The sequence below is a fragment of the Oreochromis aureus genome, linkage group 10 (assembly GCF_013358895.1).
Source record: "Oreochromis aureus strain Israel breed Guangdong linkage group 10, ZZ_aureus, whole genome shotgun sequence".
Lineage (NCBI taxonomy): Eukaryota > Metazoa > Chordata > Actinopteri > Cichliformes > Cichlidae > Oreochromis > Oreochromis aureus.
Window position 1 is genome coordinate 14,771,196 of NC_052951.1, and position 15,382 is coordinate 14,786,577.

Here is a 15,382-nt window from a genome sequence, read left to right on the forward strand (position 1 = left end):
AAGAACCGAAACAGAAATGGAGGTGTTTTTGTTAGCTTGTTATGGTCATATGAAGATGAAATGTATTGCAAGTATTTTTATTTTTAGGAGTTAAAAGTGCTTTTTTTTTTTTTTTTAGGCACAGACAACCCTGTTGGTCCAACCCAGAGCTGGCATCACCACCCTCAGCCTCTCCCATTAGCTCTGCTCAGCCAGTCAGAGGGCAGAATGGAGGCAGGACTTCTCTCATCCCTGCAGCGTACATCCTCCATCCAGGGTCTCCTGGGCCAGCAGCTGTCCAGCTCCCAGCTCTCCTTCAGCAGCTCAGTGGCTCCTCCACCTCTGCCAGGCCCGGAGCGCTTCTGCCCAGCAAGTCTCCTGGAGAACTCGGGGCACAGAGCGGGCCAGCGGGCTGGCCTTGGCCCAGGCAGCGGACTACACTATGAGAGCCACTTTAGCAAGTGGAGTTTTTCAGGGAGGAAGGGCTTTAATGGACCAGCTGCAATGGAGGGGGAAGGAGCACCATTACAGACCATACGCACACAGGTAAGGAGACCGTCCATAGTTGTTCAGTTCTTTAAAAAGATCCAGAAATACAGATCCTCACTCTGTTAGTTCACTCTGACTCATAAATCACCTGACTCTTTCTCTATTAATCAAACAAATCCAGCAAATATAGCCCTCCTGTTGTTAGTAAATCCACTCAGACCATTCTGTTTTATCAGATCAGTGTTTTTTGTAGAGTGGCTTACAACTGAGTATTCACTATATGCTAAAGTAAATAATCAAAATATTTTAATGTCTCTTCAAACCCACTCAGGGTATTTTTTAGACTCTTGAGTGGTATTTTACCAGACCAAATGTCTGAGGAGTTCTGAGACAACAGAACTGATAGATTGATCAGTAATGAAGAAAATCTTTAGTTATATTTCTGCTTACATGATGTCTTTACAGTAGACATCAGGTAAGCAGACAACAGACGATAGTCACACCTACTGAGATACTGCATTAAGCTCATTTGAACAGATGCACATATGCAGTGAGTGGCTTGTTGTTGTTCAGTAATTCAAACAGGAAGTGGTTTATAAATATGGCATGCTTTCTCAGATCATGATCCAGATTCCTCAGTGGGACGTCCTCTTTGTACCTGTGTGATACCAGATTTTGACGGCACGTTGAATCATTTTGTTTTGTTCAGCTGTGAATATGAAGCAGTGGGCTTTTCTTTGCCTGCCTCGTTGGTCGTGCTGTTGATAAACGCGCTTAATCGTCTTCTTATTATCAACCTGTCTCTTTCAGCCTGCTCCTCCTGCATCCCTACAAGAGGCCAGTCTAACGCAAGATCCTCTGGGAGCCACTCAGATGACAGATCCATCCCCGGACCCTCCCACTCCCAGAGAGGAATCCACAGAGCTGCCTTTACTTGATCACCTGCGCTGAGTCTACACTATTGACAGTTTCTACAGTGAAAGCACACCGCAGTCGAATGTGGACCGGGCCTGGCGCATCCAGTCCAGACTCCTTCCATCAACTGTTGTTGAACTAATTCAGCGCAGCCACAGTTTGGAAGTCCTCTGATGGCGCTCTGAATCAAGCGTGGATCTGGGAATATACACATCACTCTTCTTGTTAGTCAAGAGAGAGCTAAACAGCATGCTGAGCTGATGCACGTCAGACCATGAAATCATTTTAGCCAACCTGTTTATTCCAAAGTTTTCATCACTTTCATCACAACTCGTAAGACCTGATGATGTACTCATTTTTAATTTTTTTCTTTTCCTGACTGAGCACTTGCTGTCTCTACAGCCAACCATTTGGTTGTAAAAGTAGTGACAGGCCAGACAGGCCAGTGCAATTATAAGGGATATTTTGCTTGAGGATTGTTTATTTTTCTATACTGGAGACTAGAGGACAATCTCTAACTTGACGTCTGCAGCAGCATTAGGTTTTTTTCTGTTTGTTTGGGGGGGCCTCATAATAAATCCAAAAAAAGAAAAAGGACCAGTACATTGCTGTACATGTAACTAAAGGACGCGTGGAGACCACAATAAGCCTTGTTTTTGTTTTCCCCCCACATGTAACCATCCTCGCCGGACAGTTGTGCATCAAACAATATTTCACATGACATATTGGCTAATTTCAGGAGCCTCCACTTCTTTTCCCCTGCACAAATACACATATTATAGGAGGAAGAAGAAGAAAATAAAACAAGAAAACATTATTCTTGTACTCTGGCCCATTTTCCTGCAGAGGTGCCTGACTATATCAACAGTTCTGTCTCGGAGCAAGTTTCAGGGAACCCAAAAAACAAAAAAAACTCCCTTCCAGCCCAGCTGACATGTGGTGCTTTTACTGCTAGTTTACAGCGTATTTAGGCTTGGACATCCTGGAGTCCTGTATCTGACTAGCAACCTGGAGAACTTCAGACAGAGCTGGTTTCCATTAATCAGGATCAAACAGAGGACAAGTCAAATCTGTGGAAAATTGTGTTGATCACAAATTCACAAACTGGGAGTGTAAGGAACTTTTTTTTTTTTTTAAATCCTCTTTTTTTTGCTTTGGTGAGTGGAATGTCTTCTATTTTTTTGTTTTTTTACTTGAATCTTCACGAATCCCTCAGTGTCGAATGTGCACTGAGGTTGTTTTCTTTGGATTACTGATCACTAATGTCCTCCCTGATCAGATCCAATCAGCTCATGACTTTCTGAATAGCCGGGGTTCAGGCTGCTTTGTGAGGAGAGCTGTGTTTACTAGGGATGCACTGATGTCTAAAATAACAGTTTGTCTGATACCCATATACATTTTTAGATGCTTGTTTTTCTTTTGTTTTTTAAGTTACTTATCCTCCTTTTGCACCAGGGAAACAAAAGACATCTTCATTATGAAACTATTTTAAGTCCTCCTCCTCCATCATGCTGTTGATGTGACACTACCGACAACCATTAGCCACTGCCACTGGTTAACCGACCATGTGATTGGCTGATACATCAGCGTATCCCCAGTGTGCTCTTTGCCTGCAGTCTGGGCCTTTCTGTTACTATACTACTGCTTCTGCATCTCCTGCTACTACTACTATAATACCCACTACTACTGCTGTTTCTACAACAGTTAAATCCAGCGTTTTAGTTGGAAATAAACAAAAGCTGAATAAATACTGAAAGCAAAGGTGGAATATTTATTTGATTAATAATGTCTTACAGATGTCTTTAACGGGGTTTGTCTATATGGTGTGTTGATATATTGACTTGGAAATCTGCCTTCTGTCTACCCTCCCGCCCCTCCCCTCAGTTTGTTTGGCGTTGTCACGTTTGCACCATCTCACCAACGGCTCTTTTTGGTTATTTTTAAGTGTGGAACATAACTGGAAGTGTTCCTGAAGTCGCTTTAAGTTTGTTTCTTTTCCCACGCCTTTTTTTTTTTTTTTTTTTTTTTTTTTTTACCACTGTGAAAAGCAGAAAAACTGAGTTTCATCAAACAAAAAATTAAAGAAAAACTTGCAGTTCTGTCAAAAATTTTAGCCCCAGAAGCTTCCCCGGGTCCACTGGCTTTGTCCCCGACGGTTTCCGGCTCTTCGCACTGGGTGAAGGATTCTTAAACGACCTCGTGCCATAGCATGAATCGCCATATTCTACTTTTTCCTCATAAATGATTTGTCAGAAGTGTTTTTTGTTTGGGTTTTTTTTGGGGGGGGGTGTTTTTTTTTTTGTTTTTTTTTTTTGTTTTTTTCCCTTCCCTGCTGGAAAGTTGAAAGGAGGCCAGTGTTCTCAGGGTGTATACCGGGAAAGGAATTGACTGCTTCTGCAGGAAGACTTACAATAGATGCTCCCTTTTAGTCCCTGTTTTTAAAAGATGTTCTGCATGCTGTTAAAGCCAATTTTTTTTCTTCGCAGTGTTTTTTGTTTTTGTTTTTGTTTTTTTTTCCCCCTCTAGCCACTTTAAGCTTTTTACAAGATAAAGCTCAGCAGCCTCCCCTTTCTTTTAATCTTTTAATCTTAGTTTTTGGGGGTTTTTCGCTTTTTTTTCGAATGGCTATGAAGAAACAGGTAAAAATGTGTCAGCTTCCATCTCAAACTGCATTAGAAACTCCCACAACTCAGGAAAAACAGAGACTTTTCTGATCAGTGCTGTTTTCTGTTTTTCTTTTCTCATTTATTTTATTTCTAAACGACAGGGAGCTCGACTTTTGTTCAGTTTTGCTTTTTTTTTCCCTTTTAGTTGGAGTCGGGGAAGCACAAGTTGACGGACAGATGTGAGTGTCCAAAAAAAAAGGGATTTCTTAATCTCTGACGTTCTGTACAGCATGTTTGGTATATAAATATATTTAAAATATAAATCTATTTTATTATTGGATTTTTTGGGGGGGGGGGTTCTTTTACATCAAAGACACTATGCTGATGTTTAGGGGAGGGACTCTCGTGTTTACCTGTAGAAAGACACCTGAGTGGAGAGAGGCGCCCTCTCCACATCAAGATGTGCAGTTTGGGAAGAATTGGTTCATACTTCTTTTGCACAAAAATGTATCATACACCATCCCACTTTGTTATAGTTTTGTTATTTTTAGTTACTTTTGGAGGGGGGGGTCTTTTATTTAAGAACTTTAAGTCGATGTTAAATGTTCTGTACAGTTCTTTTTTTATGTGATTTTTTTTTTTTCCCCTCCTATTTAAATTAAAGGTTTTTGTCTTTGTTTGCAAATTAACTGCTGTGTGATTTTATTTTCTCGTCCTGTTGGTCTGTTTTTTGCTGTTTTTGTCTGGAGGATTTTCAATCTTTGTCCTAGCAGCTTAAAGCCTTATGCTACAGTAGAAGGCACCACTGAGCGGGCACTCGGGTTTAATTAAACTGTACGCTCACCTGTCCACTTCATCGGTTAATCTGTTTAACTTCTCGTTAACGCAAATGTCTAATTGGCCAACCACGTGGTAGCAATTCAGAGCATTCAGGCATGGAGACATGGTCAAGACGACCTCCGAAAGTTCAAACCAAGCGTCAAAAAGAGAAAGAAAGGTGATTTAAGTGACTTTGAACTTTGAACCTGGCGTGGTTGGTGGTGTCAGACAAGCTGGGATGAGAGGCAAAACTGGGGTAAATATTTTTTTTTTTTTTTTAGTGTGTCTGCTGTAAGTTGTCCAAACTTTAAGGCCTCTGCCTTGTACTGTGGGCGTGTCCAAACTGTGATTGACAGTTCTGCTGTTCCTCTTTTAGGGTGTGTAAACACTGCTACTATTGGTGGGCTTGCTCACAGTTTAGCAACGTTACATAATAATAAGCTTGCTCCATATTCTCACAGTATGAAAACACAGGTGGGGGGTAGTGGAGTCACCAGTATGTAGTTTAATGTGTTCGCTAAACACAAGTTTCACACTCGTTTAACTGAAGAAATTTGGCAGGAACTAAATGTTAGTCATAATATGGTCACAACCACCCATTTCGAATCCTGAGTTATTCATTCCAAAAATGCTCTAAAAGCATTGCAGTGTCACTGTCCTCTTACACTGACCAGTTCAACCTCGCGTCCAAGGGAAATGCTTGGTTTTCTCAAGAGATTTACAAGGAAGAGTTGGATTGAAAACCCAATGACATTCCCACTGGCAACATAAATTTATCGACTCTGATAATGTGCATAAATATGACAATTTCAGGGAAATGTACGTATTTGTTTTATTGAGAAGTTAGATGATTCCACTCTTGTTCGCGCGGTCCAAATGAAGCAGAAGCCAGGTAAGAGCTTAGCTCAGAATTATGACCAAAAACAGGGAAACATCTAAGTCTGGCTTCCTCCACAGATTAAAAGAAGTTGTGTTCAACCTTTAAAGCTCATTAACTGAAGGGGAACTCCTGAGTCCAAGTATTCGTCAGAATATTCAGGTCCACTGCCCATGATTGCCCAGTGCTAATTGAAGTGCTGCCTCTACAGTGAGCTTATCCAACCCTGATATATCTTGAACTTTGATGTGAACATTGTGAAGTCTACTGCCTGTAGCCTGTGAGCATGTGGAGGTGAGGAGAGTTTTTTTTTTAATACCTTTATGAAGCTTCTGTTAGTCTTTGATTACTGACCAAAAAACCCAAAGATGCTTTCAGAGCACTGGAAAACACTCAAAGATAATGATATGAGCATTTTCCATTAGAGCTCGCGCAGTAATGATATGTATAAGGGCAGGGTACTTACATGAAAGATGGTGAGTTGACTTTGAGTGCAGTTTTTTGTCTTTGGTTAAAGCTGAGTGGATCATTGATGGTTACTTTTAAAAGCTGGTTTGAAGGAAACGAGCATAAATGAGACGCATTGCTATCACACCTTTCGGAACATTTATTCCACTTTTATTTCAAAGTTTCTGATGCTTTACAGCTGTGGAGTAACATTCAGGGAACACTGGTCTGGGCTGCAGACATCCTTTACATGGATACATTAAAAAGTCCCGAAAGTCTTTGAGAAATCAAACAAAAGAGCGTTTCATCAGGGACGGCGTGTACCGTATCTCGTTATAAAACTCATCCTTGTCTCCTCTCCCCTTCCTCAACCTCCCATCCTGCCCTGTGTGATGGAGCCACAGAACGAGCACCAGCAAAGCCAGCAACAGCAGGCACATAGACAAGGTCAGCAGCACACCCTGCAGTATGCCAGAGGGACTGTCTGGGGCTGGGTAGAAATACAAGAACGTTTTATCACAGGGCATAAAAACTGGCAGAGGGTTATGTGTGCACAAAGAGGATCTTACTGCTGTAGATGGATAAGTTGATGTAGCAGTTCTCTGTTCCCAGGGTGTTAGTGGCGGAGCAGCGGTACAGGCCGGAGGTCTGAGAGGACACGTTGACAATTTGAACAGAGCCTGACAGTTCACCTTAGAGAGAGGAAGACGAGTATGATGGTGATTGTGCCGTCTTACAAATCTCATGCTTAATATATATTAAACTTACTTCCAGCGATATACAATGGCTAAAAAATTAAAAAGGAACACTTTTTAATCAGAATATAGCGTTAAGGCAGTTAAACTTTCTGGGATATAGATGTGGTCAGTTAAGTATCAGAGGGGGTTGTTAATCAGTTTCAGCTGCTTTGCTGTTAATGACAATAACAACAGGGGCATTGAAGGCCAACAATAAGACAACCACCAAGACAGGAATGGTTTTACATGGTGGAGGACACTGAAATTTTTGTCCTTCTCATTTTTTCTGACTGTTTTCACTAGTTTTGCATTTTGCTAGGGTCAGGGACAGACTGGTAGCGTGACGTGATCCAACTGCTCCAGGATAACACATCAAACTGCCATTGACAGGTTTGCTGTGTCTCCCAGCACAGTCTCAAGAGCATGGAGGAGACAGGCAGTTACTCTATGAGAGCAGGACAGGGCCGTAGAAGGTCCTTAAACCATCTGATCATCTAGGCTACGGCACCCTGACCCGTTAGGTATCAGGATGAAATCATTGGATTGTCCGACTCTACGCTGGTGCAGTGGGTCCTGGGTTCCTTGTGGTGTTTGACAATAACCCGACTTCACGTGGTGAGAAAATGCAGACAGTTCCTGGAGAATTAAGGTATTGATATCTTTGACTGGCTCCAATAGAACACCTCTGAGACATTATGTTTCAGTCCATCCGACACTGCCAGGGTGCAGTTCAGACAGTCCAGAGCTCAGTGATGCCCTGGTCCAGATCTGGGAGGAGATCTCACAGCACACCATCCATTGTCTCATCGCATACAAGCACATAGGGGCAATACAAACTACTATTTTGATCTGATGTAATTATATTTTGGGAAAATGGACTAGTCTGTTGCATCATTTTTTCACTTGAATTTTTGAGATGTCTTTGAATTTAGTCTTCTGTAGGTTAATAATTTTCATTTCTTTTCTTCTGTTTCCCGGTCCACATCAGTATAGATATCCAGCATGATTTTCTTTCCCCCAATGAGATCAGCTGTGTTTCTAGGTATTCCTTTAATTATTTTTAAGTGGAGTATTAAGCTTATTTCCAGCAATATGTATTTTTAAGCTTGAACTCTGCTAGAGTAGCTTTGCATTATTCGTGTTTCAAAATAATCCTTATTGATCCTATAAATGGCTTTATTTCATCCACCATCTGAAGAGGGCAAACTGAGCTTCGCTCTCTTTGAGGATCTCCGCACTACTTCAAAGAAACCTTCTCCTGATTGGGTGCCCATCAGAAGCAAAAGATCTGACAAGCTGGTGGGTTGGGGCCACTATACTGAGTACCTGTGGCTGTGAGGTAGTCAATTAGGGGCAGGGAAAGTTCAGTAGGTAAAGTGGTTGCCCCATGATCGGAAGGTTAGGGGTTCGAATCCACTGAACGGCTACCCTGAGGTACCCCTGAGCAAGGTACTGTCCCCACATACTGCTCCCCGGGTGCTGCACTGCTGGCTGCCCACTGCTTGAATGGGTTAAATGCAGAAGAGTAATTTCCCTACGGGGACTAGCACACATTACATTCATAATATCCTCCTAAGAGTAGAAAAAACTGTCAAAAAACAATAATTTAGAGCATTTAGGATGACCTGCACATGTGTGAACGCTAATATCTAAAACTTGTGTCATGTATGAGTATTTTACCTGAGAGAAAATAAGCAAGAACATATCAGTGCTCTTTTTAAAGAGCACTTGACTACTTTATGTTATTAAATTCAGTTTATATAACACCAGTTTACAACAAAAGTTATCTCAAGGAACTTTACATTTAAAGGTAAAACCCTATGGTACTGGGGAGAGAAGCCCAGCAGTCTAATGGCTAAGAAGAGCTCCCTATTAATAGGAAGAGACCTCCAGCAGAACCAGGCTCAGGGAGGAGAAGCCATCTGCTCCGACCAGTGAGGGAGAGAGTGAAAGTGAGCATTTGGAAACCACCAGACAGCAAACAGGACAAAACACAAAGCAGGAATTAATGATATGCATTAGTGGGAGAATAACCTTCACGATGATGACATTTCTTTCCACTCAAGTGTTTATATAGAAAAGCTTTTTTTTCTTTTTTCTTTTTAAATCAAAGATCTTTGATAAAAGCTCTTTTGTACCAGATCTGGACTCGTGTTTTAGCCAAAGGTCTCATGCTGAGTGACATAATTATTTCTCTGGGGAAAAACTGAAATAAAAAGCTTATCCCACACACTGGAGACTAACGTTAAAGTTATCTTTGCTAATGATGCTCCAATTCAGCCCATTCTTTCTTTAAATGGAGTCAATTTTCTTTCTAAGAAGTGCAATACTAAATTTCTCTTCTATTTAAACAGTCCTAAATACACTTTCATTTTAAAACACTTATGACTTTAATACCCCTTCCTTTTTTTTCTATAGCAGACCCATGTGTGTGTGTTTTTTCCCTTAAGTGAAAAAGTCACCAAGTGGTTAAATACTTTTTAATAGGCACTAAATCTGCTTGTCATAGCCGGAAGCCTTATTGCGCTATAATGGAGTCAATTATAATATCCAGCATATTTCACTTGCACTATTAAATTCAAACATTTACTGTGCGTCATTTTAGGGTCATTTAGTTGACTCTTTTTGGACTTTAAGATCTAAATAATGATCTGCACACAAGATTATTTTGATTCCGCTCAAGGGGTGCTTTAAGTTTAATACATATCCGTGTGTGTGTGTGTAACTGACTCTCCATGTTGATGGGAAGGGAGATTTCGTCTGGATTCATTTTATCCCAGCGGATCTCTGGAGTGGGGATGCCCTCTGCCACCAAGCAGGACAGCCTGACACTTCCTCCCATATTGATGTCTCCATCCCACTGGCACACAGGCAGCGAAGGCGGCACTATAGATGACCCACAGATGAATTTCTTAAAAGATATGATACAATCCGAGACGACCCACATTTGAACTTTTTAAGCCGGTGGCTTTTAGAAGCAAAGCTGAAAGATGGTCTGTAAAAATTAAACTATCTGGTAAACCACTGACTGAATAAAATTTAAACTCTGTTGTATAAATGGATTTATCAATGTATGCCTCTGGGATAGCACTCCAAAATCACATTATCTGTGCTTTTTATCAGTATTACACCTAAAGTTAATGGTGTATATTTTGGGGGTTGTGGTCAACTGTGTTGTCATATCACAATGTGACAACACCGTTTAAAAATAGCCTTGTTTTATTGTTACAACAAATAATGTTGCTGTAACAACAGAACATGCTCATACTTAGTTATGCTCTGCCAGGCTCTGCTCTGTAGAAGCTTATTCCTGCCACTGAAAAAAGAAATGTTGCCATTTATAGGTCAGAATTTCAGCTTATTGTCTCAAAGGTTTGAGTTATCTTAAAAATTTGATTTAGAAGTTTGAGCAAATTAAAGCTGATAACTCAAAATTTTGAGATGAGCTGAAATCTTGACTTCCAAGAACAAAAGTGCTTCTAACCATATGCTTCACCTCTATTCAGATTATGTGTCCTTTGTCCCAAAAGCAAGGGAACTGCTGGATTTACTTTAGACAAACCTTTTATCAGTGTAAACCAAACTAATAGCATAATGAGTACACTCACATTATAGCAGCTCTCCCAAATCAGTTTTAACCTTCAGGGATTTTGCAATTCTCTGTCAAAATTATGAGATAGTAACTGATAAGGTTTCAAGATATTTTTCCTTTATTGGATGCACTCTGCTTCAACCAAAGCACTGAACAAAATTATGTCTTTATCAGCCGATTCACACCAGAGACAAACTCGGTTTATCAACTAAGATAGCAGAATTCCCCCTAAGAGCCGCGTGAATGTGTGTTACCAAATATTATAGAAATCTTCCCAGCAGCTTGTTCATTGGAGGAAAAGTCACAGAGCCACCAAAGTCATTAGGAAACCTCCCCTAGGCTTCATGATTGTATCTAGAAAATTGTGTGAGTCTGAACTAAACAACAGACCGACCAGCAGCACCACGACTGCTGTCGGCAGGGCTACAAATGTTTTAATTAACCTAACCTGTTTGGCTCCTCGGTATTTGCACTACAAATAAATCCACAGCTTTTTTTGGCAGATTTGGTTTGGAAAACAACAAATATCATAGTCAGAATGACAGAGAAAAAAAAGACAAACGGATCACCAATTCCTGCTTTGGTAAATGGTCATAATGTGTGAGTGCTTCTGCCAGCTGCTCAGCTCTCAATAACTTACCCAGAACACTGAGCACCAGCTCTCCGATGCCGGGATCTGTAATCTCCGGTGGGTTGTTAACCATGCAGCGGTAAATACCAGCATCTGAGACCCGTGTGTCGTTTAGCATGATATCTGCACTCAAAGGAAGACCTGCACAATGAGCACATGAAATAATGTTTTTGTCTGTCTTCAGTATCAAGTTTCATCTATGAAAAGAGGATAATCTTAAATGTTACCTGTGAAACCCACCCTGCCAATGAGGGAGGGGTCTTCGATCACCTGCCCGTGATCGTACACAATCACCTGGCAATCAATTAAAACAAGGATGTCAAAGTCAGTTTACGCTGTGGGCCACAAACACTTTGATCTTAAGTGTAAAGACGTTTAGCTACATGTTTAATCCTGGGGATATCTTAATGTAAGAAAATAACTGTTTTAATGGTACGCCTCAGTTTTTTCTACACAATAAAGAAATGCTGCTGCAGTAAGTGAAAAAAAATGAGTCAGATCGACTCTTTACGCTTAAATTGTAGAAAATGTGCAGAAAAAGTTCTGGAAGCTCATTTCACAGTTTGTCCTGTAACAATGAAACAAAGTTTTTGTTAATTCACAGAAAATGTCCTTTTTTTTGTTTGGATTTGGTGTGTGTATGTGTGTGTGTGTGTGTGGTGTAGTATGAATGGTCACTGGGAAGACCTTTACCAGAAGGAAAAGCTGTAAGCTTATTCCCTCTTTCACATTTTCCAAAGCCGTCCAGTGGGCCAGATTGGAGTGTTTACCGGGCCACTTCTGGCCCGTGTGCCTTATGTTTGAAATAAACTGATTTAAAACAAACTTTACTCGAACACAACAGGAGGACATGTAGAGAAATATAAATGGACTGGAACTTATATAGCACCTTTCTACCTGAACACTCAAAAGGCTTTATACAACATGCCTCATTCTCAAGTGCTTTCTATGCGACGTACTACAGGGTTGCTCCTTCTGTGTGAAGACATTTCTCTGCCCAAGGATACTTTGGCATGCAGACGGGAGCAGTCAAAGAACCGAACCACCAAGCCTCTAATTAGCAGATCGCCTGCTCCGCCCCATGAGCTACAGCCATGCTAAAATATACAATTGCAAGGCATCACCCTGACAGATGTATTGCCACACCTGTATCGGGGCTTCTGGACTGGAGAAGGGAGTCAGCGTCCAGATGATGTTGAGTCTGGAGAGGTGGTTGGAGGCGGAGGTGTAGAAGGAGCAGGGCAGGACGACAAAATCCCCTCGAGCCACCTCCAGACTGGATTCTCTCATGGTTACCCTGAGCGCAGCTAGGAGGGGGAAAAGATTCAAATGAGACGAGCCATACCTATGACATCACACAGGTATTTCTTCTTGTTTTATCGTCACCCGTCTGCTGTTTTTCTGCTGACGTGCAGACTGCACCAGCCCTCACTCTCCCCTTCATTACTGCAATAATGAACCTCCTCCCTCCTCCTCTGTGCCATCCCCGGGCCCTTTTGTGTGCGTGGGAATTGAGCGAGCACAGTAGTTGTTAATTAAACTTGACAGCTCTGAGGTTGAGCCAGATCCATCACAGGACGAGAAGAACAACAGGCCACTTCACTAGGATGTGTTTGGTCATTTCTCTTGTTGTTTTTACGCAGATCACAAGTTCTGAAAATGCTGGCCTCAAGAGAGACTTTCATTAAGACTCAAAATGTCAAACATACTGTATTATATTAATATTAGAAGGTCACGCTTTAGAGGCAGTTGATTAATAATGGCACTAACATGAATAAAGCCCCTGTAGCTCGTACTGAATAAATATCATCTCATTTGATGAATTTGTGCATGTATATACAGCAAACAGAGTCCACGCATGCATCAGGAGGTCGCCCACAGTCTTACATTTCTGTCTGGAAAAGCTTAAATGCTTCTTTCTAAATACTCATAAGGTTTTAGGTTATTCATGTCACATCTCCTTTTACACTAGAGAAGGAAATTAACCTTCTGCCTTAGCAATATCCGTGCAAAGAATCACAGAGTCGCAGCAAACATTCATGAAACTTTGCAAATCCTTCAAACACTCGAAGCTGCTGCAGTGTACTAAAGCAGCAATAATTCAATCTTTTCTTAAGACAGGCCTACTCACTGTTCTCCTGAGCGGTGAAACACACACACAAGGTCCAGAACATCCATCTCCCTGTAGCACCCATAGCTGTTAGGGAAGACAGAGAGGCAGTCATCTCATCCCTACGGTCTCCAAGCTGGTGGCCCAAAAAACCCGGGCATGCATGATTAATGTATCGAGTGCTGCGATCAACCCCTCCCTGTTATTTTCACTCTCTGTCTCTGTCCCGTTGTCAGCTGGGAGAATTTTCTCTAATTAAGTTGTCAGGTAAGTGAGTGCACAAGGAATTTTTCTGCTCCTATTAGCTGTTCCTGCAGTGGTACCTACAGCGTGAGCTTGTAGTCTAATTAGTTAGTGTAGCGTGACGAAAACTGCAGCTGCTCAGTAGAAAGTACTTCTACTGCGGGGCAGCAGAAGCTACAGCGTGCATGTATTCATCAAGAGGTAAGCAACATGGTGTGGCTATGGGAGTCTCAAACGTTCATGGTTGTTTTCCAAATCCAGGAGCATCTTATGTTTCATCTTTGCACATGTGAAACAATCCGTGGACCAGGTATAGTAAACTAACTGAACATATTCTTAAAATGGATTCATTTGTCAGCAAATAATGCTCATTTATGTTCATAATCCATACATCTTCTTCCACCTATGCAATTCAGGGTCTCTGAGGGGGCTGGAGCTGATTTCAGTCAAAATACAGAGACCAGTCCAGGGTGAACCCATCCTGGTCAAGTTAGAATCACCAATTGACCTAAATGCACGCATGTATTTGGTATGTGGGAGGAGGCCGGAGTACCTGAGAGTTCCTGGAGATAACCCACACAGACATGAGACCACAGAAAGGCCCGAGCCTGGATTCAAAAAAACAACCAAAGAGCTTCAGACTTTTGGGTGTTGTCACAAATAAGCTTTTGGGCATTTTTTTTTAACCATAAAGCCAAAAATCCACACTCTCTGTTCTTGTGGTAAGAGGCCAAAAAAACAGTTTTTAACACTTTGCATCATCTGGTTATTTACAGCTTCAAGGCTTCAAGAAAAAATGAAGGTCGTCAGTGGTGCAAAGAAATGTTCAGAGGCGAGTTTTTGACACTAGAAGAGTCATCAGATGATGACATCCTTCAGTTATGACCTACAGGCAAAATAAAAATCCACCAGAGCTCCTCTTTGATGTATTTACATGAAATGTGTTCACTTAGTAATGACTCACTAAGTCGATCTGCCGGGCAAGATCTGCAGTCGTCATCTAAACATATAAACTGTTGTCACATTTATGGAATTCATATGGGAACATAAGTAAATGCTGCCATGTTTCACTGTGATGGATCATGGAGAAAGACCCAACTGTGCTGTGGAAGTCAGATGGGCTCCATGCACCATGTATGTGTTCGTATATATGTATATATATATACATATATGTGTGTGTGTATATAATATGTGATACCATGGGGATTTTAATAAATGTCTACACCATCCGCCCCCGGAACAGCACCAACATATGAAGGGAAAAAAAGATCTGGACTACAAAGTTTATGGCATTATTAAACTATTTTCTTCAGATGGAGGCACTCCCGCTGAGATAGAAATGCTTCGAAGGATGAAGGTGATGATTGGGAACAGATATTAGACACAGATGTGCAGCGATTCATCCTTTTGAGGGGACAAATCCCCCGCTACCACACACAAAGACACAGCCACCAGGTCTACTCACTGTGGGAGTCAAACATTCAGGCTTTTCCTTTGATTCATCATCCACCTGTATTAGTAACATGAAAAATTGACTGAAATGGTACGTTGTGGATCACTAAAGGTTTTCGCTTAGACAGCAGTTGTCCTTCTTCTCTCCTGGATCGCCTGGAGCTTTCTTTAGGTGCCTTCCCAGCTTTGACAAATGTCCAGCTGGGATAACCACATTTACTCAGGGCCTTCTTGATATGTTTTTCTGCTCCATTGGCCACCATATCTGTGGGAATGATATCCACGCTGTGTTGTAACGTTCTGATGACACCCAGTTTGTTCTCCAGAGGATGATGAGAGTCAAAGCTTAAATACTGATCCGTATGCGTAGGTTTACGGTACAAATCAGTTTTAAATATCTCCCATTACTGATGGAAATCTCAGTCTAAGAAGGCTAACCTGTCACTTTTCATATCCTCTCTGGCGATGATGTGTTGGTCCACCGA

The 15,382-nt window shown here is 41.5% G+C and overlaps 2 protein-coding genes across 3 annotated transcripts in view; one reads left to right on the top strand and one right to left on the bottom strand.

The window, feature by feature from the left end:
- LOC116336198 (pecanex-like protein 3) overlaps positions 1 to 4,674 on the top strand; it is a 34,362-nt gene extending 29,688 nt beyond the window's left edge. The window contains exons 35-36 of the mRNA XM_039618534.1: positions 119 to 525; positions 1,279 to 4,674. Coding sequence (XP_039474468.1) covers positions 119 to 525; positions 1,279 to 1,419 — 548 coding nt within the window. The 3' untranslated portion in view covers positions 1,420 to 4,674. The remainder of the gene's footprint in view (positions 1 to 118; positions 526 to 1,278) is intronic.
- A 1,611-nt stretch (positions 4,675 to 6,285) lies between these two features.
- Positions 6,286 to 12,472, bottom strand: zgc:165604 (uncharacterized protein LOC792578 homolog). 2 transcript variants are annotated; one of them, XM_031759959.2, is made up of 6 exons: positions 12,239 to 12,472; positions 11,320 to 11,386; positions 11,102 to 11,233; positions 9,600 to 9,755; positions 6,702 to 6,824; positions 6,286 to 6,622 (listed from the first exon to the last, which is right to left on the bottom strand). In XM_031759959.2, the coding sequence occupies exons 1-6, from the start codon at positions 12,380 to 12,382 to the stop codon at positions 6,420 to 6,422; spliced, it is 825 nt and encodes a 274-aa protein (XP_031615819.2). In that variant the 5' UTR covers positions 12,383 to 12,472; the 3' UTR covers positions 6,286 to 6,419. The 2 variants fall into 2 exon arrangements, with proteins under 2 accessions (XP_031615819.2, XP_039474057.1); XM_039618123.1 differs by lacking the exon at positions 9,600 to 9,755.
- Between the last annotated feature and the right edge of the window lie 2,910 nt (positions 12,473 to 15,382).